Source organism: Phascolarctos cinereus, unplaced genomic scaffold, assembly GCF_003287225.1.
Source record: "Phascolarctos cinereus isolate Bilbo 61053 unplaced genomic scaffold, phaCin_HiC Scaffold_4;HRSCAF=312, whole genome shotgun sequence".
Lineage (NCBI taxonomy): Eukaryota > Metazoa > Chordata > Mammalia > Diprotodontia > Phascolarctidae > Phascolarctos > Phascolarctos cinereus.
The window spans coordinates 312,054,128-312,080,084 of NW_027555847.1; the positions used below are offsets into that span (position 1 = coordinate 312,054,128).

General features: G+C 38.5%; 1 protein-coding gene across 2 annotated transcripts; it reads right to left on the bottom strand.

Annotated features, from left to right (window-relative positions):
* Positions 1–1,109: 1,109 nt before the first annotated feature.
* On the bottom strand, positions 1,110–24,809 carry SMN1 (survival of motor neuron 1, telomeric). Of its 2 annotated transcripts, none has more exons than XM_020998372.2 (9): positions 24,672–24,808; positions 16,241–16,312; positions 11,898–12,017; positions 11,180–11,377; positions 10,520–10,681; positions 8,295–8,366; positions 7,615–7,725; positions 4,761–4,811; positions 1,110–1,393 (listed from the first exon to the last, which is right to left on the bottom strand). In XM_020998372.2, exons 1-8 carry the CDS (start codon positions 24,738–24,740, stop codon positions 4,764–4,766), a joined length of 852 nt encoding a protein of 283 aa, XP_020854031.1. In that variant the 5' UTR covers positions 24,741–24,808; the 3' UTR covers positions 1,110–1,393; positions 4,761–4,763. The 2 variants fall into 2 exon arrangements, with proteins under 2 accessions (XP_020854031.1, XP_078009276.1); XM_078153150.1 differs by lacking the exon at positions 1,110–1,393 and adding an exon at positions 1,643–4,584 and having other exon boundaries at positions 24,672–24,809.
* Positions 24,810–25,957: the final 1,148 nt, after the last annotated feature.

The following is a 25,957-nucleotide window of genomic DNA, read 5'->3' on the forward strand; positions in this document are numbered from 1 at the left end:
TATTCTGCTTCTGCATTTAATGATGCAAATTATTTTTATCCTTATCTCAATTAAAAGATAACTGTCCAATGAAAAGATGAATTTTTATTTATTTCATTGGCCAACAGGATCTTCTTGATCCCTAAAACATATTTGCAGGGGCAGCTAGGTGGTGCAGCGTATAGAGCACCAGCCCCGAAGTCAGGAGGAACCGAGTTTAAATCCAGCCTTAGACCAAACACTTGACACTTACTTACTAGCTGTGTGACCTTGGGCAAGTCACTTAATCCCAATTGCCTTAAAAAAACATATTTGCCATGCCATTGTTAAACACCACTATTTTACTGACTTCATCCCATATAAATTTTTTCTAGTATTTTTGACTTTTGTGTTTCTCCTGTGCCCAGAATTTCACTCATCAGTGAGCTGGCTGTAAATTTCTTGGATGACCCAGTGATGGAATTAAATTTGTGGTATCGGGTGGGAATAAGTAGAAATAATTAAATCCATCACGGTTTTTTGAAAAAAAAGTATCATAAGTGAAATTACTTTTCCTTGGCAACAACAGTATGTTTAAATTTTTGTGAGCAAACTGTACTTCACTTCAGGTGAAGGTTAACCATATTAGCAGACCCTTTTTACTTCATCTTAAAACCCAGTTAAGGTGACAACTCTTGCTTAATGTCTTCTCTGATTATCCAGAAGAACTTCTTGCTGTTCCTGCTTTAATGTTTCAAAGCACTTTGCAGTCTGCCTATCCTGTCGGTGTTCCTGTCCTGCTCATCTTTGTATTCTCAACACCTAGGACAGTTCCTTGCATATGCCAAGTCCTTAATGAATGTTTACAGAATCCTTTCTTCTAAGCCCAATTCAGTCCATTTGTACTAACACAGAGACTGGTTTTGGGATGAATCTTTATGGAGTCAAATCACTTTCAAATTGTAAAATAAGCAGAATTATAAAAATCTAAAATATTTTAGAAAGTATTCAGAAGTTAAATTATTTCAACAGAATGTTGGGACAGAAAACACTATTTAGACTTCAACTTTCATATCTAAATACAAATTATACTCAAAATGTGGATTTTAGATTGAAGCATATATAGTGATAGATTTTTTAAAAAATCAAAATCTGAAAAGTAAACTTTATTGACATCAATAATAAAGTTGACTAAGTTTTCAACATTTAGGACTTTCACATTCTCGCTGTTTATTCAATTATTCAAACATCCTTTTTTCTAAATATACTTTGCTGATTAAGAAATTAAAAACCTTGTGTACATTAGAACATATTCAACAATTATACAACAGATTGCGCTCTCCAGTCAAGTCTTCTTAGAGGGGGAAAAAAACCAACTTTGTTCATCACAACCAGGACAGGATAAAATACCACTCTCCTTGGGAGAGATTTGTACCTGAATATAATAGAGAAAGAAAAGATAACACGCAATCAGTTATTCTGTTCATAAAAGCCCATTTTCTTATCAAATTGTAATGGGACAAATAAAAGACATGGATAAGTTAACAGATATACCTCGCTAGGTTGCCAGCTGGAAAGTCCACATAAAATTTGTAATGCTCTTTATATTAACATTAATTTAAACATTTATGTTTTCTAGAATTCTATATATGGATAGAGAAATACATCTCAAAGAAACAGGCAATGATATTGAAAGGTTTTTTTATTTTTAAGGATAAAAATGGTTAGAATCATCTTACCAGATTAAAAACTATTACAAAGCAACAACTATCAAAATCATCAGTTATTAAAGAGACTGTTCCATGAACTAAGAGATTTTAACAAAAAGAAATATCAGCAATTTTCATTTCTGTCATCTTGTTCCTCTCATCTCTTTCAAAGGGTTTATTAAAATACAAAGAGTCTTGGGACAAGCTGTCAATTTGCTCTCATTCTTTTATATTTAATGTTTTATGAACAACTGCACAGGTGGATAAAATAACTCCCTTATATAGCTGAGTAAGTTTATTTTATTTTTTTATTTTCAATTAATAGCCATTTATTTCTTCTCCTTTGCCTGCTTTCCTCTGTTCTGGGTAGGGGGTGGGGGGCAGAGAATCCTTGTAACAAACATGCCTAGTGAAGCAAAACAAGTTCCCGCACTGACATGTCCAAAATGTGTCTGTTTCTGAGCCTTGAGTCCGCCTCTTCTCATTCAGGTGGGTGGAATCATGGTGGCTCACTTCATTGATCAGAGTTGTCTTTCAGTTGCTTTTCTTTACAATGTTGTTGTTAATAGTACAAACTCTTCTAATTTTGCTTACTTTACTCTGCATCAACTGATGCAAGTATTCCCAAGTTTCTCCGAAACTCTTCATTTCTTATAGAACAATAGTATTCAATTAAATTCATACCGTATAATTTATTAAGCCATTCCTCAATTGATATACACCCATTCCTTTGGTCTCCAGTTCTTTGCCACTACAAGAACAATGGCTAAAAATATTTTTGTACAAGAATCCTCTTTCTTTGATCATCTTGGAGTACAAGCCTTGTTGTGGTGGTTTTTTTTGGTCAGGCAATGGGGTTAAGTGACTTGCCCAGGGTCACACAGCTAGTAAGTGTTGTGTCTGGAGCAGGATTTGAACTCAGGTCCTCCTGAGCTACTGCTCTATCCACTGTGCCACCTAGCTGCCCCATAGTTGTGGCATTTCTAAGTAAATGCACCTATAGAGTTTAGTAGCTTTGGGGGCATAGTAACAAACTGCTTTCTAGAAAGGCTGGAACAGTGCACAGATCCACTAGCAGTGCCTCGATGTGCTTGTTTTCCTGCAGCCCCTCTTTTATTTCCTTTTTAAGGTCAATTTTGCCAATCTGATGATGGAGTGAGATGAACTTCATAGTTGCTATGATTTCTTCTAATCACTGATGATTTAGAGAATTTTTCATATGCTGTGGAAAGCTTGGATTTCTTCCCTTGAGAACTGCCTGTTCATTATCATTTGTCCATTTATCAGTTGAAGAATGCCTCTTAACTTTATAAATTTGATCAGTTCTTATATATGTTGGAAACAAAACCTCAATTAGGGAAACTAGCTGCAAATAGCTGTCCCAAGTTAACTATTTCTCTTTTAATCTTAGCTATATTTGTTTTGCTTGCGTAAAAACTTTCTAATTTTATATAATCAAAATTGTCCATTTTATCTTCTCCAAATCTCTATCCCTTGCTTGGATATGTGTGTATGTGTGAGACAGAAAGAAATAGATTATCCATTTGGAAATACAGTGTAAGGAGTTGGTCTAAACCCAATTTCTGACAGACTACTTTCCAATTTTCTCAGCAGTTTTTGTTACCATTTAAGTCCTTACTCTAGTAGTTGAAGAAACCCCATTAGAATGAATTCCATGAAACATGTTTTGTGTGGGTAGTATATTTTAATGAAAACATCATTAGAAATCTCTTTCCTAATCTTTATGAACTGAAGACCAAACAAAGCTGATGCCAAAGCCTCTCTGCAATGAAAAAAGGTCTGCGGGGGAGCAAGCAACCTAAAGCACCAAGGTCGCTGACCAACAAGTCCATTTATTGGTGGCCACTCCCCAAAAAACTCAATTTTCCTTCTCTTCCATTTACTACTTTCTCTCACCCTACCACGGCTTTCAATTCTTCCTTTCCTCTGCCACAGGCCTAGCTTAGTTTTTCTGGTGACACCCAGAGCTTCATCTATCCTTAAAGTTTCTAAAATTTTTGGTGTCTGGAAAATGGTTTGGGAATTATCTGTTGGAGATAACTTTGAATGTTTTAGGTGGGGATTTTGATTTCTGTCTGTATAAGTCATTCTAAAGAAAGTAAGAGATTATGGAGTATTTGTCCCACAGCGGATGGGAGGTTATACGGTGGAATGAGCATTAGATTTGGTACTATTTTGTACTTCAAGAAATTTAAAGTTCACAGGATATTACACAGGAAGGGATCATCTTAGGCCTTCCAAACCAACCTCCGCATTTTATGAAAGAAGTTTTAAGTGACTTGCCCAAAGTCACACGGTATGTAACAAGTAAAAACTTGAAACCAGTTCTTGATTCCAAATCCAATGCTCTTTCTACCATAACACTCCACCCCCTATTGTGCAAATATCATATAATTGTGTACTTTTTATAAATTGATTCCACAGATGGAAATTAAAGAAATCATTTATCATATTCAGCTATTCACTGTAGAGAAACAGTATGTAAACTGACCAACTAAACATTTATCATCGATTACCCACTAGTATAAAGTAGCTAAAACCATTTTTTAAAATAGAAGGATGGGAATTTTTATCTCAGAAACAACATCTGGAGAAAGAAACACGAACTTCGATAAGCCCATTCTGTACTCTCCTCATCCATGATGAATTAAAAATTGATCTGTGTGCTTCTCCAATGCAAGAAAACCATTAGTATTTAAAGAATCACACAGTCTACAGTATGTGCTTTTTCTCTCCCACTGTGACTTTTTATTTTTTCAATATATTTTTATTTATTTTCTTTGTGCATTTCTGCTTTAGTTGGATACACATCCAGTAAACAAGACATCGAGAGAGGCCTTGTCCCATCCTTAATGGTTGTGGTTGTCATCTAGTGTTAGGTCCATCATATTTTCCTCTAAGAAAAAGAGCATTTTAAATGTTTTAAAAATGTTTAAAATGTTCAAAATCTCCCATTTTGATAAGGCATAGGAAAATTGCAGATTTTTCAAAATTTGTTTCAGTATAACTTAACAAAAATAGGTATATTTAAGAAAAGTGAGATGACAGCTACTGTAGCAGTGGCAGACTTACTCCTTAATTGAAGTGCTGGTGCCTTCCTTCTTTCTGATGTTGTTTTAAGCCCTGCAGAAAAGGGACAAAAATATTAAAAAGGGAATATACACTGTCTTCACAAAACTGTTAACTTGATAATCATTTCAAAATGTTTATCTGTACTTCTCCAATGCATTCAGATACTGTTTTTGTTTTATGGTCATTTCCCAACTATGCTGTCAGTCACTGAAAGACCTGTGCCTTATTTGTTCTTGTGTTCTCAGTGCTCTACACCTAGAACACTTTGAACACAGGAAGCACCTAATAAATGTCAAATGAATTAATTTATCCTAGTGCCATGGGAAAGGCAGATATGAAGAAAAGGATGAGAGAAAAGTCCATTGATCTGGCAATGCAGCACCAGAAAGTGCTAACGCACAGCCCAGACCTATTTGCTTTTGGTTTCTCTGGAGAACTCACTAGCCAAAAGTTACAAATACATGGTCAATGGCTATTGTTTTGGACAACCCTACTGACGGGTCAGGCAGCAAAGCAGAGGTTCTGCTGTATCCTGATTTAGTAGTGTAGCAGCTGAGAAAAGAACCAGAAGTACATAAGAAACTGTTGGGTTTTCCCTCTTTAATTATGAAACAGAATTGAGAAGATTCAATGAGTGCCTTGATCCAAACCAAAATAACCCACTGTCAGTACAGCTCAGTAACTGTATTTGACTTGACCCGTGAATCTTGCACTTTGTAATGAGAGACAGTGTAGAAAAGGTGAGAGAAAGCTGGCCTCAAGGTGGGAAGACCTGGGTACAAGTTGCATTCCAGACAACTCTTTGTGGTTTGACCTCAAGAAAGTCACTTAACTTCTCTGCCCGAGATAAGACTCTCAAAGTTGCAGGATTGTTGCTGATTTGCAAGGACAGATGACTGACCACACTCTCAATCCCCAAAACAATGCTCATACCTTTCTAATTTTCAAAATACTTTCATAACATATTATCTCAATTTTGTCTTTAAAAACTCTGTGAGCCAGAAAAATAGCAAAGCTGACAAAAGAAATGCTGAAGGGACTGCAAGAAGACAAGCACACTAATATACTGCTAGTGGAGCAGAGAACTGGTCCACCTATTCTGCATGTTAATATGGAATTATGCAAGCAAAAGATTAAAATAACAAAACCCTCTGATCCAATGATCCCATTGGTGGATATAAAGCCCAAGGAAGTCAAAGAGAGAAAGAAAGGTAGCATATATATCAAACTATTCATAATAGTACCTTTTGTGGTAGTAAAAAAAATTGAAATAAAAGTTGGTGTAAGTTAGTTGGGAAATGTCTAAACAAACTGTCACAGAAAAATGTAGTGGCAAATTAATGAAATTTACAAAATGATGAATGAGTAGTTCAGAGAAACATGGAAAGATATATAAAATGTAGGCAGACTAATGTAGGCAGAAGTGGAATACTGATATGATTTAGTTCCTTACAATAAGTCCATTCCTTGATCCTTGGACAAAAATCTGATATTTAGAGTGCTAAGAGTCAAATTAAAGTTTATTTACAGCCTAAAAACTGCATGATTCTTAGCACCCTCTGCCAATTTTCCTGCTGCTCTCTATCTCAGTCACTGAAGAAACACAAGGAGGCCATGAAGACTGAGGGCCATTTTAAATATTTCTTTGTTTCATGGGTTGTAAAGGCTAAAACACAAACAACAATGCTGTATTGGGGGTCACCAAACTACACTGTGAGGGCCAAATCAGGCTGTCTGAGCTAAAAATGTTTTTTAATTAGAAACCTGTTTTTATGCAGCCCATGAGCTAAAAAAATGGAATTATTCTTAGCTTGTGGGCTCTACAAAAACAGGTTGGCAGACCAGATTTGGGCCTCCAGTCATATATAGTTTGCCAATCCCTGTACTATCTGGCAACAAGATAAGGAACATAACAATCCACAAAGAATTAGAAGTGGTTCTTCAAAGGGCAATGGCAAGTCACATGATAGGTCTAACCAGGCTAAAACATCACCAAAGAGGGACTCTGAAAAAGAACATGGGTAAAAGATGTCATCAAAGAATTATAAGATGGAAAGATAAGACAAGCTGGTCATGTGACAATGGCAAGAGGACAGTCAATATCCCCCTTAATACCCGTAAGATGTCAGAAGGATAGAAACCCTGTGACAAATGTATGGAAGTACTACATGGCATGGTACATACTCATTGGAGTATATGTAAGATTTGCTAATGTTTTTTGCTGTTCCCTCACAGTTGTTTCTCTCTCCCACCCGACTACAGGCCCTCTCTGGTAAGAATGAAAAACATTCACAGTCCTCCACATCTCCCAGAAAGGAGGGGCGCCTTCTTCGTTTTTCTTTAGGGTTGAAATTGGTTATTACAATTACTCAGCAGTCAGCTTCATTTTAGCACTCTCCTCATTTACATTATCATAGCAGTAACCTTTTTCCTTCTACGTCATCAATATCTGAATGCTCCTTTCACAACATTCCAATAGCTCCACAGGAGCCCATCGCTGCTCTTTGAGGACTTTATATGCTATACTTGACTTAAAAAAACAAAAACCATACTATAAACAATTTTAAATATTAAGAAAATTGACTAATCTTACATTTAAAACTATTTGTGTTTTTAAAATGAGCCATAACATACAGGTATCTATAACATTGATTTTGTTTTTAATAAGCAAAACCATTTATGAGATAAAATAACCTGAAAGTATTTAAATTTGAAAACATAACTAGGAAGAGGAACTTTTTAAAAAGGATACCATAACAGGGAATAACTAAAATTTCTTTGCAGCTACAGAAAAGAGAGAAGTCACATGACTACAGAAGAAGTATTCAAGTAAAGAAGCAGATTTATCACCTACCAGGTAGTAACCAGTATGATAGCCACTCATGTACCAGGCTATTAACATACTTCCCAAAGCATCAGCATCTTCAGGAGAATCCGGAGACATGGGAGGTGGTGGAGGAATCAACTGCAAATGGTAAAATACTTATTATTAGGGACAATAAACAAAAAAGGGATAGATGATTAACTATCCAGAACAGAAGCTTGAATAGTTTTCCCTATTTAAAAAATTATCTTATGAGCACAGACAGATACAGCGCTGGCCTTGGGAGAAGAGGGTTACAGAGAGAGACAGAGAGACAGACAGACAGACAGAGACAGAGACAGAGACACAGACACACAGACAGACACACACACACACACACACACACAGAGCATAATATGAGAAATATGTTATTCCCTGTCCCCAAACTTCTTTTGGTCTATTTCTGACACTCCAGCATTTAGAAATTCATTCTTTTAGATTAAAGGACATTAAAATGCAAACCTATTTGAGATTACTGGGAAAGCATGAAGGATCTAAGGTAGGTGGGCGTGCCAAGCAGAAACATGGTTTTGAAGTCAAGCTGGCCCCAGAACAATTCAAACAGCTTTTTTTTTTTTACTAAATTCACTGAATAATATAACCCATGAAATCCCAATTTTTAGGAAAAGACTTCTGAATAGAGTTTAGATTAATTTGAAATCAGTACTTACTGGTGGTCCTGAAGGAAATGGTGGGGGCCAGCCTGTGAGGAAGGGTGGTGGGCCACTGAATTTCAGTCCAGGCTATAATGCAATATTTAAAAAAAGAAAAGTGATTGCCAATTACAAAATGAAAAAAGGGTTCATCTGTCCTAAAACAAAAAGAGCTGAAAATTCAGATGATATTCATATTAATATCATCTGAAATTTATTAAGTTTAACAACAACAATAATACATGGTATTCAGTTCTCTCAGGTTTGCAGAGCACTTTACAAACATTATCTCATTTTATCTTAAAAACAACTCTGGAAGGTAGATGTTATTATTATCCCCATTTTACAGATGAGGAAATCAAAGCAGACAGAGTGACTTGACCAGGGACACAAAGCTAGTAAGGCTGAACATGAACTCAGGTATTCCTGACTTCAGGCCCAGCGCCACACAGCGAGCAACCCAATTCTAAAATGACATTTATTCCTCTCAGTGTGTCTAGGTAGGTATTAGTAACTTGGGCTCAAGGCCCCTCCCTCATTTATCTAGCTTCCTGTCCATGCAGACACTTCAGAAGAGGCAGGTAACTCTTTTCTGCTTTCATTTTTAACTTTTGAAATAGTTTTTGTTTTCATTCAAAAATGAAGCAAAGTAAAAAGCAGATAAAAGGGCAGAAAAAAGACAGCCATAAACCACTTTGCTTTTTACAAATGGTCTATCTACCAAATATTTAAATATTCTTTTTATTTAACCATTTGATTATAATTTTCTAACTTTTTATTTAACTACTTGATTACAATTTTCATATGATCTCACCTCACTAATAAAATGGGTGTGATTACTGAGTAGAAATGATCAATTGATCACTCTCAGCCTTTATTCTGAGATTACTTTTGAAACTTTTGGATAACTAAAATAATTACAGACCCAAGGGTGTGCCTAATACCAGCACGTCTCCACTGAAAGCCTTAATTTAATAGTCAAATTATCATCCAGAGGAAATGACTATGTACATCCTTAAAGGATGAATTTCAAATGAACACAAGCCCAGATTTGCCCATCTAATTAAAAAAAGCACTTCCAAGCCGAGGATGGCTAACAATATTATTAGTTCATTTTATAACCACATTTCATATGAAATGAAAATAGTCATAACAAAAAGGTTTTTTTTGGTTTGTTTATTATGATCTTGCAATTTCAGTGATATAAGGAACTCCCAGTAAGGAAATCTGTCCAACTATCAACAAACATTTATTAAGCACTTACTATTTAAAGCCACTCCTAAAGCAATACTGGCTAGATCTAGATAACAGGGGTAAAAGAAAATCTTTTATAATGATCTAATAGCAGACAATTAAGAATAGTTAATTTTCTTTCCTCTAAATTCCTCAGATTGAGTGCTTGCATAATTGTAAAATCTTTTTTTTTTTTGTCTTTCATAAAAACGTCTGGCTACACTGTTGTTCAATCGTGTCCGACTCTTCATGACCCCATGGACTATACTGTCCATGGTGTTCTTTTCACAAAGATAACAGTGGTTTGCCCTTTTCTTTTCTTTTTTTAAAATTTTTTTGGGGGGCTAGGCAATGGGGTTAAGTGATGTGCCCAGGGTCACACAGCTAGTAACTATCAAGTATCTGAGGCCATATCTGAACTCAGGTCTTCCTGACTCCAAGCCCAATGCTCTAGCCACTGAGCCATATAGCTGCTTCTTTCTGACTAAATAGCCTTAGCTAAAATGACAAATATTAAGTTCCTTCTCATCTAAAGAACAAATCACTAGATCACATTGAACTCTGTCAAATAACTGTTAATGTACAGCTAAACTACACAGAGAGAGCCTGTTGCTTTAAAATAATAGCAGCAAGCTTTCACATAGTACTTTCACACTTTAAAAAATACTTTCCGTATTTGATCTTCACAATAACCCTCTGGAGGGGGTGGGGTGGGGTGTGCTATTTGTCTACAATCTTCAGAGAAGGATAAATGAAATTAGGCTCGATAATTCTTAAGTAGCCACTTCTTCATTAACTCATCTTAGTTGTCCTGGGATACAACCTTCTTCAATCTCTTTTTTGTTCTCTAAGCTTATTAACTTCACAGCAGGCCCACCTAGCAGGTGGAAGAGGCTCAACTCATATTCAAATATACAATTGTATCTCAAAGGAAAATTCCAGACAGATCTTCTAAGTCTAAGGTTTTGTTGTTTCACACACAGCCAAGTAACTTCCAGTCTGCAGCTTACCTTGCCTAGCCCTGGCACTGGAAGAGGAAGTGGTGGAGGAGGAGGGAAATAAGAATTCCAATGAGCAGCTTTGGATTTGATACGATTCTGTTTGCTTCCAGGTGATCTGGAGGATTTTTCACTTTCATCTGTTGAATACTGACTTTGACTTTCATTTTCATTCTTGGAAAGAATAGCCACCACAAAAAATGTTATTTTTACTAGGTATGGATAAATTGTTAGTTACATAACAGCCACAAGACCTTAATACCAACAACTTGTCTCAGACTGGCAACTTACTCAACTGTACTGCTATGTAAAGCATATTTTAAGATTAATTATAACTTTAAAAATATGCAATACAGATTTAAATAAGGTACTGACCTAAATACAGAATGGCTTATATCAAGGAATACAGATAATAACTGGTTTTATTTTTCAATATATACTTTTATCCCCCCCCCCCCCCGCAAATAGACTTCATTTTAGGAATGTTATCTATATTAATACCAAAATGCTACATCTTTGACATTTAAAAAATATTAACTTACATTGCTCTAATTATTCACAAAATTTTTGGTACAGCTCAATCAACTGAATTTACCAAAAGATGATTTCAAAAGACATAGAAACAAGTTTTATTCTCAATTCAATACTCTATCTATATATTTATACTCTTACTTCATGTATAGGTTCTTCATCACGAACTCCTTCGCTGTTTGGAAGAAGAAGATCTGACAAATTCTGTTCTTCTTTATTTCCATAGCCAGTATAAACCACAACACATGTCCCTCTCTTCAGGTCAGTTGATGCAATAGTAGCTGGATATATGTTACCATCTTCAGACCAAACTGCACAACAAGCATCACCAACTTTCCACTGCAACAAACCAACATACTTTACTAAAAACTTTTATGTATACATATTATATATCCATATCTACTCCATATTTGTCTAATATGATCAGGAAATACTTAAAACAATTAGCCCTCTATAATTTTAATTAGGAATAATGAGTATAATTCAGAAGTTCATTTCTGAGGGGGCAGCTAGGTGGCACAGTGGATAGAGCACCGGCCCTGAAGTCAGGAGGACCTGACTTCAAATCCAGCCTCAGACCAAACAGTGGACACTTACTAGCTGTGTGACCTTGGGCGAGTCATTTGACCCCCCAACTGACTCCCCCTCCCCCAAAAAAGTTCATTTCCTAAGGCTGTTTGAAAAATAAATCTCATGCAACACAGTTTTATGCACACATACTAAAAAAGCAAGGAGACAAAACTTAAGCACAAGTTGAAGGCATTTCATGATCTCAATTTAGAGTGCTACTTTGACAAATTCATTTTACTTAAAATTGTAACATTAAAAAAGCCAAGTTAAACTTTATGTTTTTAAATACCTGTTTCAATGGGGCTGGGTTACTTTTTTTCTTGTTTCTGTTCTTAATATTTTTTCTTTTTGGTCCAGCATTCTTTTGTTTGTCTGAAGTTTCAGAAATTTCACCATTCTTTAAAGCATTCTATCAAAGTAAACATACATATTATTTATTACAAACATATAGATCAATACTCACTTAGTTCTTACAAATGGTTATAGCCCAAAGCAGGAAGCTTCCACTTCTTCATCATCCCACTTACTCACAAACCCATTATAACCAGGCTCTTTACCCTATCACTCTACTGCCTTCAAACATGCCACAAAATGAATGAGTAACTCTGTTAACTTTTAAAGGCAAGGCAATGTGGTATAGTATGAAGAATATCACTTCAACAGCAGTGAAACAACCTTTTACTAGTCCTTGTATGATTGTAGACAATTCACTTTTCTCTATCTATGCCTCCATTACATGACTTATAAAATTGAGAGGGTCCAAAAAGAGGGACCCTTTTAAGGTCTTTTCCAGCTTCAAATCGATTACCTTGTTTACCATATCTAATGGCCTTTACTTAGATCCACTTCTGTTTGATAAATCTGATTAAATACTACAACCATTTCACATTGCTTACCAGCCTGTTTTCCTGGCTTATTGATGATATTACTCTATCTTGGCTCTCCTGACATCTTTCTGATCTTTCCTTTCCTAGACCTTACCATTTCTTTATTTAAAACTTTATTTAAAAACTGTGATTTCCCAATGTCCACCAAAAAAGCCCAAATTCTTCAAGACCTAGCTTATTTTTCTAGTCTTATCCCTCACTACTCCATAATGCACATGTGTATATACACATACATACATACACACACCCCTCCCAATAAAATGAATTCCCTCCCTCCATAACTTAGCTCATACTATCATCTCTGCTCTATCTCTCAACTTCAACTCTGCCTGCTGAAATTCTTCCCTTATTTTGAGACTCACCTCTAGGGCTACGTTCTCTATGAATTCTTTCTCTCCTTTCTCTTTAGCTCCCTACTGGGAGTAACTCTCCACATATCATTAGTACCAGTTGTACCAATCATACTAATTTTTCACTGAAGTCACGCTCTGATGCCTTACTGGGGTGTGAAAGGCAACTGTGTATCCTCAAAGATCATGAAAATGAAGAGCAAGCTCTGGCAGGCACCAGCAAAGAGTTATGGCCTCAAGCCTTTTCTTTTTTTTGCCAGCTAAAGACCAGTTTAGTTAAGTATGAAGCAGCTAATTATCAGTAGGCTGACCAGCATGTCATGAATTCTTTTCCTGGGGTAACCAGTGAAATAAAAAATAGACTTTACATCCCACTTCTCCCCTCACTTCAGCTGTTGTTAAGGTGGCAGATAGGGGACAGAGAATGTCAGGAATGAGTTTTTAGAACATTTACAAAAATTAATATTTTAAACTATTTAAAAACTGTTAATATTTCAATGTGAAGACAGGTTCCATATGAAAAATAAACAGCATCATTTTTCTGTGCTTGCAAAGAACTAGAAATAAAATATATGCCATTAATGGCTGAAAAATTGTGATACATGAATTGTAATGGAATATTACTGCACCATAAGAACACTGAGTGGGCTAATACATATCAGTAGAATTGGTAAGTTTTGGCATTTTAACACATAAAATCTCTCCTCATTTCCAGCCTATCACATGATAAAGTTCTTTAGGTCTTGTGGATTCTTCTTGCTATGTCAAAAAAGTATCAACAAAAGAAAATCAACACAAAAAATAAAACAGATCCTTTAAAAGCTCTCTACCTGGCAATAATTTTGCTAGCCGCTCTCCTGTTCTTGCACTACTTGCAAGAATATTTCTTTCAAAAATTGACTAATTCAAGTTTCATTAATTCAAACTGGCCTCCCCTACTTGCTAAACAAAACTATTGGTCTTGTGGCACAGTGTGACAAAACACAACATGCAATATTATTAGAGCCTACAGTTCTATTCTACTAAGTGGCAAGGCAACAGGTTCAAGGCTGGGTGTATGAAGGTGAAAAAAGTTTTTGCCCTGAGGGAGCTAACTTTCTATTGGGGCATATAACATGTATGCCGGCATTCATTGTGTACATGTTGGGCTGGGCTGAGTTATAGAACAGATATGTAAAGGAAAAGAGAATCTGAGGAGAGAGAAGAGCACTAAAAACAAGAGGGATGTGGAAAGGCTTCAAGGAGTTGGCAGCTGAGCTGAAACTTGAAGCAAAATAAAGACTTTAAGGAGGAAGTACATGTATACAAGTTTTACAATTTCAAGTAACTGATTCTATTTAATTACATTTAGTGACAAGATAACGTAGGGTTAACAAACTCGCTGTGAACTGAGCTGGTGGCCCCAAAATTTAGAAGCCACATTAGTTTTTCAGCTTCCAAAGGGAAAAGAACAATGATGAGTCTTAAGCAAAAGCTGATATTTCTGTGGTGGCAAAGAATCAGAAATTGTGGGAATGCCCACCAATTGGGGAATGGCTGAACAAGTTGTGGTGTATGAATGTAACAAAATACTATTGTGCTATAAGAAATGACGAGTAGGATGATTGCAGAAAAACCTAGAAAGACTTACATGAACTGATATTGAGTGAAGGGAGCAGAACCAGGAGAATTTTGTACACAGTAACAACAACGCTGCGTGATGACTAACTTTGATAGACTTAGCTCTTCTCAGCAATGCAAGGATCCAACATAATTCCAAAAAACTCATGATAGAAAATGCTATCTACCTCTAGAGAAAGAACTATGGAGTCTGAATGCAGATCAAAACATTCTATTTTCACTTTTTTTTTTCTTGCTCATGGTTTTTCCCTTTTGTTCTGATTCATCTTTCACAACATGACTAAAGTGGAAATGTTTTAACATGATTGTACAAGTATAGCCTGTATCAGACTGCTTATTGTCTTGGGGAGGGGAAAGGGAAAGGAAAAAAATTTGGAACTAAAAATCTTACAAAAAAGAATGTCGAAAACTATCTTTACATGTAATTGGAAAAAAATTAAATACTATTAAGTGTAAAAAAAAAAATAAACAAAAGCTGAGAAGGGGGCATGAAGCCCTGAGTTGAAATCCAGCTTCAGACACTTACTAGCTGTATGAACCTAGGCAAGTCCCTTAACTCCGTCTGCATCAGTTTCCTCATCCAAAAAAAAAAAACAAACCCAAAAATGAAACAGCAAAACGTAGGGATAGTAATAGCAGCTACCTCCTAGGGTTTTTGTGATGATTAAATGACATAACATTTGTAAAGCACTAAGCACAGGGTCTGGCCATATTAGGCACTATATAAATGTTAGCTGCTATAATCATCATCATCATACATGGGTATGTGAAACTACCCTGACCAAGAGACTTCTTCATAAAAAGAGTAGAGCTGAAGTGCCTGAACTGGTTCATTGACCCTGAGGAGGCTGAAAATGCTGAAATTTTGTAGCATTGCTAAAGATATCAAGTTATAAAGGTAAGATGTCAAAGCCCATAAGGAGAAAGACAAAGTATACTAACACAGATGACCCTGAAAATTCTGGATGCTGTGTGATTCACTTGCTAGGTGCCATGGCAACAGGGCATAAACTGGTTAGGTCCTGAGTTAAATCACTAACAGGACAAATGCAAATTAAAACAATGAGGTTTCACTTCACACCCACCAGATCGGCAAAGAAGATAAAAGAAGGAAATATTCCATTGGAGAGGCTCTAGACAAGCATGTTAATATACTGCTGATAAGAGTTGTAAATTGGATCAAGTATCACGGAAAATAATTTGGAATTATTCAGGAAAAGTCATCAAATTGTTTATACCTTTTGAATCAGAGATCCTAGTGGGCATATCCTCAAGGAGAACAAAGATAGAGAGGTCCTATATACCCCCAAATATTCATAGAAGTGGTAGGAAAAAAATGGAAATAAACTAATCAACTGGAGAATGGCTAAACAAAGCAGGATTTATGAGTGTAGTAGAATAATATTGTGCTATAAGAAACAAATCTGAGGAAGACAGAAAAAAGGGAAGACATATGAAATAACAGAATGAAAAAAGTAGGACTACTGACTCTAATAATGTCTAAGAATACACAAAAAGGAAGCTGAACCCAAATGAACTGTAAACAGCCATCTTTGTTTTGGAGAAGAGATGATGAAACTCACTTCTAGATAGAAAGGTAGGTGACTACAGCTACTTAATGTTGTACACACTCTTTTCCTTTTGTTATAATAAAAAGCTGGGGAGTGGTGGGGATGGAGTATGTACAATAAAACTTTAAGTAAAGATTTCCATTTAAATTCACAAATACACATTCAATTGTAAATAAGAAAAAAAAAGATACAAGCATTTAATACCTTAAATGATGCCACAGCTTTGTCATATGCTTTTATCAAGGCTGTATCATCCCAAATATCAGAATCATCACTCTGAGGGGAAAAGACAGCACAAATTACTAAAGCATGAATTATATTATTACCTTCAAAACCACAACTGAAAAAGAAAATAAAGAATATCAAAAGTCAACATAATCCAGAAATTACTGAATGAAATTCAAGTATGGTTTAAAACCGATGGCATAGCCCGCCCCATGACAAATATTGAGTCTTTTATGGCATGTTATAGCTGTAGGTTCAATCTTAGTTTTTCTTCAGTTAACAGGCTCCCAAATAATGAAGGAAATAGCATTTATTAGTATTTATTACATGCTAGTCACCAAGCCAAGTGCTGGGGATATAAATACAAGCCAGCAACACAGTCCCTGCTCTCAAGGAAATTACATAGCAATAGGGAAAGAAACATATAAAGGGGAGCCAGAGTTGGAAAGGCAGTGGTAGTGACTGGAAGGAAAGGCAGTGTATATGAATATACTGGCATGGTTTAGAAATGGCTTAGTTTGGAGCCATCACAAATTCTTGTCCTTCCATCTTTCCCACTTCCTAAAACTCTTGTCTCCACCAATATATGTGGTTCTTTCATCCTTCCCTAGTCTTAGTCTCTCAGTCTAATCAGTCCCATTCTGACCTTTTTCTTCCTTCAGTTTTAACCCCAGAGTTAACCAGTTCGATAAGAGCACTGTCCAACCTGATTCCATCACCCTTATTGATCTCCTGCTGGTCTTACCATGCTAATCTCTAACCCTGGGCTACTCTATCATCTGCCTTCTCTAGTCCTACTACCAAGTTACCAGAAGTTAAAACAAAACAAAACAAAGAACTAAGTACATAAGGTCCATTAAAAAGCCCAAAGAAAAGATGTGATTAGGCACCGCCACTCCCACTTCTTTTATAAAAGCAGAGTACTCACGCATGTGGAACAACATGTGTAAAATCAGATTTTTTTGTAACGTTAGTTATGCTGAACATTGTTTTTCTTTCACTTTTAAAATTCTTTATTATAAAAGAAGGTTCTTTGGGAGAGGAGGAAGGAATACTGTGGGAAATGCAGGTGATGTAAAAACAAAAAGTATTAAAAATTTTCACAGGCCCTCACACCAAACAGCAACTAGCCAGTTTCAAACTTTCTCCTTAAATCTCCACCCTATTTCCCAAGCAAATGAACCTACCTCCTACCAAGGTTGAGGTGATCTCTTGTGAGCATCCTCACAAGACAGATTAGGGTTAGGGCCCTCAATTTTATTACCACTCCTCCACAACCTCAAATCTCTCTATACCTTTTCCTTTCTACCTAGTCACAAAGATAAGGCAGTCCTACTTGCTAAGGTTAATCTTGATCTCATCCTCTCTTCTTTTTCTTTCAGGAGCTGGCCCTATCAATTACTTCCCATTTCTCATCTTCAATCTTTCCCAATCTACTGATTTCTTCCTTTCTGTAAACTCCTTAAAGGCAGAGACTTTTTGTATTTTTTTTTGTTTCTTTGTATTCCCTGGCACACAGCCAGCTCCTAATAAATGCTTTGCTGATTAATTGTTAAATACATACTTAAAGTTCCCTTATCCTTAAAAACTTTCCCTTGATCATGCTATTTCATGCTATCATTCTGTATTTTTTTCCCTGCCAAACTTTTTAAACTGTGTACATTCACTGGCAATGCACAAGTGATGATGTTAGATCTAGAAAGACCAGCCAAAGGATGATGAGGACTTAAACTAGGGTAGTTACAGATAGAGTAGAAAGGGGAAGAAAAACTGAGAGATCTCAACCAGGAGCAATCAACAGGACTCCATGAGAGTGACTGAGAGGAAGTAGCTTCGTGAAGGCAGACCTGACCTAAGTTTTGCATTCCTGCTCTCTTCCCCAGCACCTAATATGTCATGTTGTCCATGTCTTGCTTTAATAAATGTTACTGAGTTGAATGATCCCAGGAGTTGAGCATAGATAAAATAATGTGCTCAGTAACAGCAACACAGAAGTGAGATGAGACTCACACCTGGATTATGGTTTTAAAAGGGTATATGCCTTATTCAAGAGAAATAGGCTAGGTAAAAAAAAAGAGAGGGGGTAAACAATGCACATTAATCACATTTATAGTGCATCAAAGTTTGCTAAGTCCTTTACATATATTATCTCATTTAATCCTCACAATGACCCTGTGAGTTAGGTGCTATCATTATCAGTCCATTTTACAGAGGAAAAGACTGAGGGTGAGAGGTTAAATGACTTTGCCTAGGGTCACACTGCTAGTAAGTTTCTGAGGCAGAAAAAAAATCTGAAAATGGTCTTTCTGATTCCGAGGCCAGCATTCCAACCATTGAGCCATCTAACTGTCCAATACTCCTCATGTGAAGAAATCCTGATTTTTGCAAGTTAGTCAATAAACTATTACAAATGTTTATTTATTAAATGCCTATTCTGCGCTAGGCACTGTTTAGTGGATACAAAGAAAGGCAAAAGACAGCTCCTGGCCTTGAGGAGTACACAATCTACTAAGGGAAACAACATATAAATAATTATTAACCAAAAAAGCTAAATACATGATAAACAGGAAATAATTAATAGAAGGAAGGCACCGGAATTAAAGTTTGGGAAGGCTTCTTGTAGAAGGTGGGATTTCAGATTGAACCTGAAGGAAGTCAAGGAAGCCAGGACACAGAGTAAAGCATTCTATAAAGCCTTTCATACTAATATTGTGGGTATTAATACAATTAGATAGATTTGCAACTTGTTTAATGGCTCAGTGTAGTTGTTAATGATTGAATATCAACTTGGAAGGTATCCAGAGGAGTGCTCCCAAAAATTGTGATGGGTATGCAGTAACATTTTTCAATGATTTAGATGAAATGACAGATGGCATGGGATAATTTTCAGATGACTCAAAGCCAGGAGGGATAGCTAACATACTAGATAACAGAATCTAGATTCAAAAATATTTTAAAAGGCCAAATCAAGAGGAAATGTAACAAGGACAAATGTATAGCCTTGTATTTGGGCTAAAAACAAAACAAAACACCACTTTACAGATATAAGACAGGGCAGGTATGGCTGGAAAGCAGCACATATAAAAAAGATCTGAAAATGCTGCTGTTAAACTTGAAAGCTTAATTTTAGTCAACTGTGTGACCTGGCAGCCAAAAGGCTAATGGGATCTTAGGCTGCACTGAGAGATGCATAGCTCCAGGTATATGTAGATGACAGTCCAACTGTCTTGACCAGACCACATGTGGAGTACATGTTCTGTTTAGTTCAATTACTTTGTATTTATTATGTACTTATTTGTGTACATGTTATTTCCTCCCAGGAGAATGTAAATTCCTCAAGGGCAGGAGCTGTTTGGCTTTTGTCTTTGTATTCTCAGGGACCAACACAGAAGCCAGGAACCTAAGAGGTGTTTAATAAATGTTTGTTGAATTTAAGTGAAAAAGTGTGAAGAAGGCAAAGAACCTGTGAAGGAGGCAAAAAGGGAAGAAAGCTTCAAAGTGGTGGCAAAACCAAGACTGCAAGGTTATCAAGGAAGGAGAGAATAATAAGGTGATCTACAGTATCAAATGTTGCAGAGATGTAAAGAAGGTAAGAACTAGAACTTCCGGGAGCCAAGATGGTGGAGTATGAAGTAAGTTGCTCTCACCCTTCCTTATTGACCTCTTTAAAGTCCAGAAAATATCACCTCAGGAAAAACCCTGGAACAGCTGAGCCAGCAGAAAGACAGAGTACAGCAATCTTGTAGCCCAGGAAGCTCAGGGGATTAACGAGAAAGGCCCCTCTCTGGTGGAAGGGGTACAGTACAGAAAGGGAAACATCCCAGCAAGCCGGTGGCAAGCCCCACCTCAGCAAACCAGGAGGAGATCCTGAGCCCCAGGGTGGTGGAACAGGCAAACCCCAACACCAGGACACCCCAATGCTTCAGCATAGGCAGAGGAACCCGGTAAACACCAACTCAGAAAACTACCAAGTGCACCAGTTCTCCAGCCAAATACTTGAGTGCTTTAAAGAAGCCTGGGTGAGCAGGCGTTCCCCTAGGGACCAGACTCCCCACCCCCACCCAAGAGCACCAGGTAAGCTGCCAAACACCTACAGCCTCTAGCTGCCAGGACCTGAGGCGCTCACACACAAAGCCAGCGACCACGTCCCAGGCTCCCAGCACAAGAAGCTTGGGTTAGTGTCCTCTGCTCTCCAGCAGGAAGCTCAACTTTAAAAGCCAGGAAATAGGCAAACATTATAAACAGAAAGCAGAAATGGACAATGACCACAGATTCTCATTATGGGAACAGGGAGGATCAAGGCACAAATTCAGAAGAGGATGACACTGCCAACATACCCACATGCAAAACTTCAAAGGGGAATATGAACTGGTCTCAAGCCTAAAAAGCCTTAATAGAAAAGCTCAAGAAGGACTTTAAAAGTCAAATAAGAGAGGTAGAAGAAAAATTGGGGAAAGGAAATGAGAGATATGCAAGAGAGTTAATAGCCTGAAAAAAGAAGGACAAAAACTGTAGAAAACGAGTCCTTAAAAAATATAATTGGCTGTGGTGGGGTGGTGGGGGGCAGCTAGGTGGTGAAGTGGATAGAGCACCAGCACTGCAGTCAGGAGGACCTGAGTTCAAATCTGGCCTCAGACACATAATACAGCCTAGCTGTGTGACTCTGGGCAAGTCACTTAACCTCAAATGCCTCACTTAAAAAAAAAACACAACTGGCCAAATGGAAAAACAATTCCTGGGGGGCAGCTAGGTGGTGCAGTGGATAGATCACTGGCCCTGAAGTCAGGAGTACCTGAGTTCAAATTCGGCCTCAGACCAAACACTTGACACTTACTAGCTGTGTGACCCTGGGGGAGTCACTTAACCCCAACTGCCTAAAAAAAAAACCAATTCCTTAAAAAGCAGAATTAGCCAAATGGAAAAGGAGGCACAAAAACTCACTGAAGAGAAGAACTCCTTAAAAAGTAAAATGAGCCAAAAGGAAAAAGAGGTACAAAATCTAACAGAGGAAAACACCTGCTTAAAAATTAGGATGGGGCAAGTGGAAGCGTTTTCAATTTGGGATGTCTTTCAGGAGGTGGGTGGATTCTTTGGATGACTATTTCACCTTCTGGTTCTAAGATTTCGGGGCAGTTTTCCTTGATGATTTCCTGAAAGATGCTGTCCAGAAAGAAACAATTTAAATATCATGGAACCACAGTCAGGATTTTGCAAGACCTTGCAGCTCCTACATTAAAGATCAGAGGGTGTGGCATACGATATTCCACAAGGCAAAGGAGGTCTGATTACAACCAAGGATCGACTAACCAGCAAAACTGCGCATAATCTTTCAGGGGAGTAGATGGACATTCAACGAAACAGGGAACTTCTAAATATTCCTGATGAAAAGACCAGAGCTCAACAGAAAATCTGGTCTTCAAATACAAGACTCAAGAGAGACATAAAAAGGCAACAGGAAAAAAAAAACCCAAACCATGTTACTAATAAGGGCAAACAGTTTACATTCCTACAAGGGAAGATGACACTTTGTAACTCCGGAGAACTGTATCATTATCATGACATTTAAAAGGGATATACACAGACAGAGGGCATGGGTATAAGTTGACTTTGATGTGATGATAAAAAAAATTCTAAGTGGTGAAAAGGAATTGTTCTGGGAGAAGAGGAAAGGAGGAGGCAGAAATGGGTAAATTACATCATATGAAAAGGCACAAAAATTTATTACAGTAGAGAGAAAGAAGGGAGATGAGCATTGTTTGAACCTTACTCTCATCAGATTGGCTCAAAGAGAGAATAACAATCAGTTAGGTATAGAAATCTAACTTACCCTATAGGAAGGAGGGGAAAGAAAGGGGGCAGTGGATAGAAAAGAGAGGGTAGAAGTAGTAAGCCAAAAAGCCTTCATTAAAAAGCTTCAGAAGGATTTTAAAAGTCAAATAAGAGAGGGAGAAGAAAAATTGGGAAAGGAAATGAGAGGTATAAAAAAGACTCAATAACTTGAAAAAAAGGATAAAAACTGACTGTAGAAAACAAGTCCTTAAAAAAATACAATTGGCCAAATGGAAAAAAGGGGGAAAAGAAAGGGGGCTGATAGAAGGGAGGTGTGTTCAACAACAAAACTCCAGTAAGGAGGGAATGGGAGAAAGGAGAGAAAAGCATAAGGGGGGGGAAATAGGATGGAGAGAAAGACACAGATAGTAATCATAACTGTGAATGGGATGAACTCTCCCATAAAACAGAAGTGGATAGCAGGGTGGATTAAGAACCATAACCCTACAATATGTTGTTTAAAAACCTGAAAAGATTTCTAGGAACTGATGCTGAGCGAAATAAGTAGAACCAGGAGAACATTGTACACAGTAATAGCCACACTGTTGATGACTGACTTTGACAGGCTTAACTCTTCTCAGCAATGCAAGGATCTTAGAAGACTCCAAAAGACTCATGATGGAAAGTGCTATCCATATCCAGAGAAAGAACTCTGGAGTCTGAATGCAGATGGAAGCATAATATTTGCTTTCTTTTTCTTGTTGTTTTGTTTCTTCTTTCTAGTGGCTCCTCCCATTAGTTCTAATTATTCTTTAGATCATGACTACTGTGAAAATGTTTAACATGACTATATAAAAGTTGAGCCTACATCAGATTGCATGCCATCTTAGTGAGGGGGGAGAAAAGGGAGGAGAAAATTTAAAACTCAAAATCTTATGGAAGTGAACGCTGAAAACTAAAAATAAATAATTAAAAAAATAAATAAAAAGGAAAAATAAAACAAAGTAAGAACTGATATAAAGTCACAGGATTTGGAGGTAAGAAAGTAATTATAATCCTTGGAGAAATAAGTTTCCTGAGAGCACTGGTGACAGAAACTAAAATCCAAGGGGTTGAAGAAGAAATAAACGATGACAAAATTTCCACAGTCAGCATCAAAGTAGAGATAGGAGAATTGCTTAAAGAAGCCTAAGATCAAAGGAAGGTGTTTATCTTTCAGACAGGTGAAACCCGAACATTTTTTGTAGTTGAAAGGGAACGAGCAAGAGAAGAGGCTGAATTGGCAGGAGAGAAAAGAAACGATTAATGGAGTAAAATTTCACCAGAAGCAAAGGGATGGGATCAAGGGAAAATGTGGGGTCAGAGGACCTGGGTTCAAAACCTACCTTTGCTACTTGCTACCTGTATGACCACTTTTCTTTCCTCACCTTAAGAATGAGGGTAGGGAGGGAGTTTCAGTGGTAGGCCACTAGATAATCCCAAAGATTCCCTCCAGCTGTAATGCTACCACAGAAGTAACTAGGAAAATCGTTACTTTTTCTGGAACTCACCTCCAGCAACAAAACAATCACATGTAATTACCAATTCACTGTCTCTAAGATCACAGTAATCAGCACGTATCTAATATCACAAGATTCCAGCTGGACAGAACTCCAACTCTCCTTTCATTTGAAAGATGAGGATATTGAGATTAAGAAACTTATCCAAGGTGGCCCAGTGGATAGAGCACTGGCCCTGGATTCAGGAGGAACTGAGTTCAAATTCGGCCTCAGACACATAACACTTACTAGCTGTGTGACCCTGGGCAAGTCGTTTAACCCCACTGCCTAACCAAAAAACAAAATAAAACAAGAAACCAAGGAGCTGGAGCCAAATACCTCTCTTTAAGGCTGCTCCCCTCCCACCTTTGCAATCCACAAGCATTTATTACGATGCCATGTGTCGGACACGGTAAGCTTCCTTGCCTTACAGTAATACAGATGCTGTAAGGTAAGGAAGTTTACCGCAGCTAAGTGCTGGGGGATACAAAGGAAGGCAAACACAGGGTCCCAGTCCTCAAGGAGTCCACATTCTAAAGGGCGGAAAGAACAAGCCGACAACTAGGAGCGCACCAGATATGGACGTGTAAAGGGGAAGTGGAGAGGGGAGAAGGCCTCTTGCAGAAGGTGGGATTTCAGCTAAGTCCTGAAGGAAGCGAGGACGCGGAGGTGAGGAGGATCAGAGGACAGTGAGGATGCCCGGAGCCAAGAAGAGGACCAGGAGGTCACTGAGGGTCACTTATGGGGCAGCGGGGTGTAGGGAAGCAGGCAGGGGGCCTCCTAGTTGGTCCCAGGGGCGACACCGTCAGATTTGTCCTTAAGGAAGATCACTCTGACCGCGCGGCGGGGCGGACCATGCCCGGCGTCCCCCGACATGGCTGCTCTCCGAGCGAACGCCCGGGCGTGCGCTCCCCTGGGGGTGGCCTGGTGAGGCCCGGCCGCTGCCCAGGGAATCCCAGCTCCGCCGCGGGGCCTCGAGGCGAGATGCGGGGAGAAGATGGAGCACGTCGGTCCCCAAGGGGGAAGACTGTGCCTGGGGCACAGCTCCGCCCCTCGGCCTCACTCAGCCCTGGCTTTTGCAGAGGACTCCTGGGCTCTCTTACCTGCCCGGTACCTCTGCGGAACAATACCGGTTCCTCGTGTTCTCTGACGCCGCCGCCTAACGCAGCCATGGCGAGCGGAACAACCCACCCAAAGCGCAGGCTCCAAGGCTCCGCTCCGCCCGGCCCCGCCTCTGGGAGACTTCCGGTTGTGACAGTTTCCTCCTGCCCCTAAGGCTGTTGGGAGACGATGGGGAACGCGGACCGGATACAGACAGACGCTGGGCTTCCGGCCGTGGCGGAAGGGAGAGGGAAGAAGGAGAGGGAGGAGGAACTAGGTTAGAGAAGGGGAGGGGACGGGGCCTGCCTCCCTGTTCCGTCCCAGTGTTAACTGCCCAGGTTCTATAATTAGTTTTTAACTTCACTTCTTCTTGGAACTGAGTTCATCCACGAAATAGCCCAACCGCTCTTCCCTGAGGCAGACCCTCTACCGGTCTTCGATTTTCTCCCGCCATGAATTCATTACCTCCTTCTTCTTTAGTCCCTCGCCTTGACCCTCACTCCCCCATCCTTAAAAACCCTGAGTGGATCCCACCGCCCCCGAAGCCATTGTCTTTTTACAGCCAAAACTGCTTAAAAAAAAAAAGCCTGCACTGATTGTCTCCGCTTTCTCACCTCTCACACATTTCTCCGCTCCTTGCAATGTGGCTTGCAACTAGAACTGCTCACTCCAAGGTCCCACAGGTCTCAACTGATAAATCTAAAAGTCTTTTTCCAGTCTTCATCCTTTCAACATCTAGTCCTTGTCCTGGTGAATTTTTCTTCCCTTAGTCGTAGTTACACTGTTGCCTCCGACTAACCCTGCTTGCCTGTTTTCTCACTTTGCTGGATCATTCATCTCTCCTCTCGCAATGGATGTGTATCTCAGGCCTCTTCTCCCTCCTGTATCATGTTTCCTGGTGGTCTCATCCAGTTCCATGCCTAGAGTTATCACTTTCATGCAAATAACTGCAGTTGTGGCTCTGGGACTGCTGTTCTAGGGCTGTCTTGATCTGAAAATCCACATACAGCCACAGCAGCCATTTGGTCATCTTTATCGGGAACCCTATGAAGGGCAGCTAGGTGGCTCAGTGAATAGCACATTGGAATCAGGAAGACATCTTCATGAGTTCAAATCCAGCCTCAGTTCCTCACCTGTAAGATGAGCTGGAAAAGGAAATGGCAAACCACTCAAGTATCTTTGCCAAGAAAACCCCAAATAGGGTCATGAAGAGTTGGACTGACTTGACTCAACAACTTGTCAGATATCTCAAGCTCAACTTGTCCAAAATAATTCACTCTTTCTCAGC

Coding starts and splice junctions, on each gene's coding strand:
- SMN1 (XM_020998372.2), bottom strand. CDS start 24,740: ATGGCTGCGTTAGGCGGCGGCGTCAGAGAACACGAGGAACCGGTATTG. Junction 7,726..8,294: donor CATTTCCTTCAGGACCACCA/GTAAGTACTGAT, acceptor TACCATTTGCAG/TTGATTCCTCCACCACCTCC. Junction 4,812..7,614: donor ATCATACTGGTTACTACCTG/GTAGGTGATAAA, acceptor CCTTTTCTGCAG/GGCTTAAAACAACATCAGAA.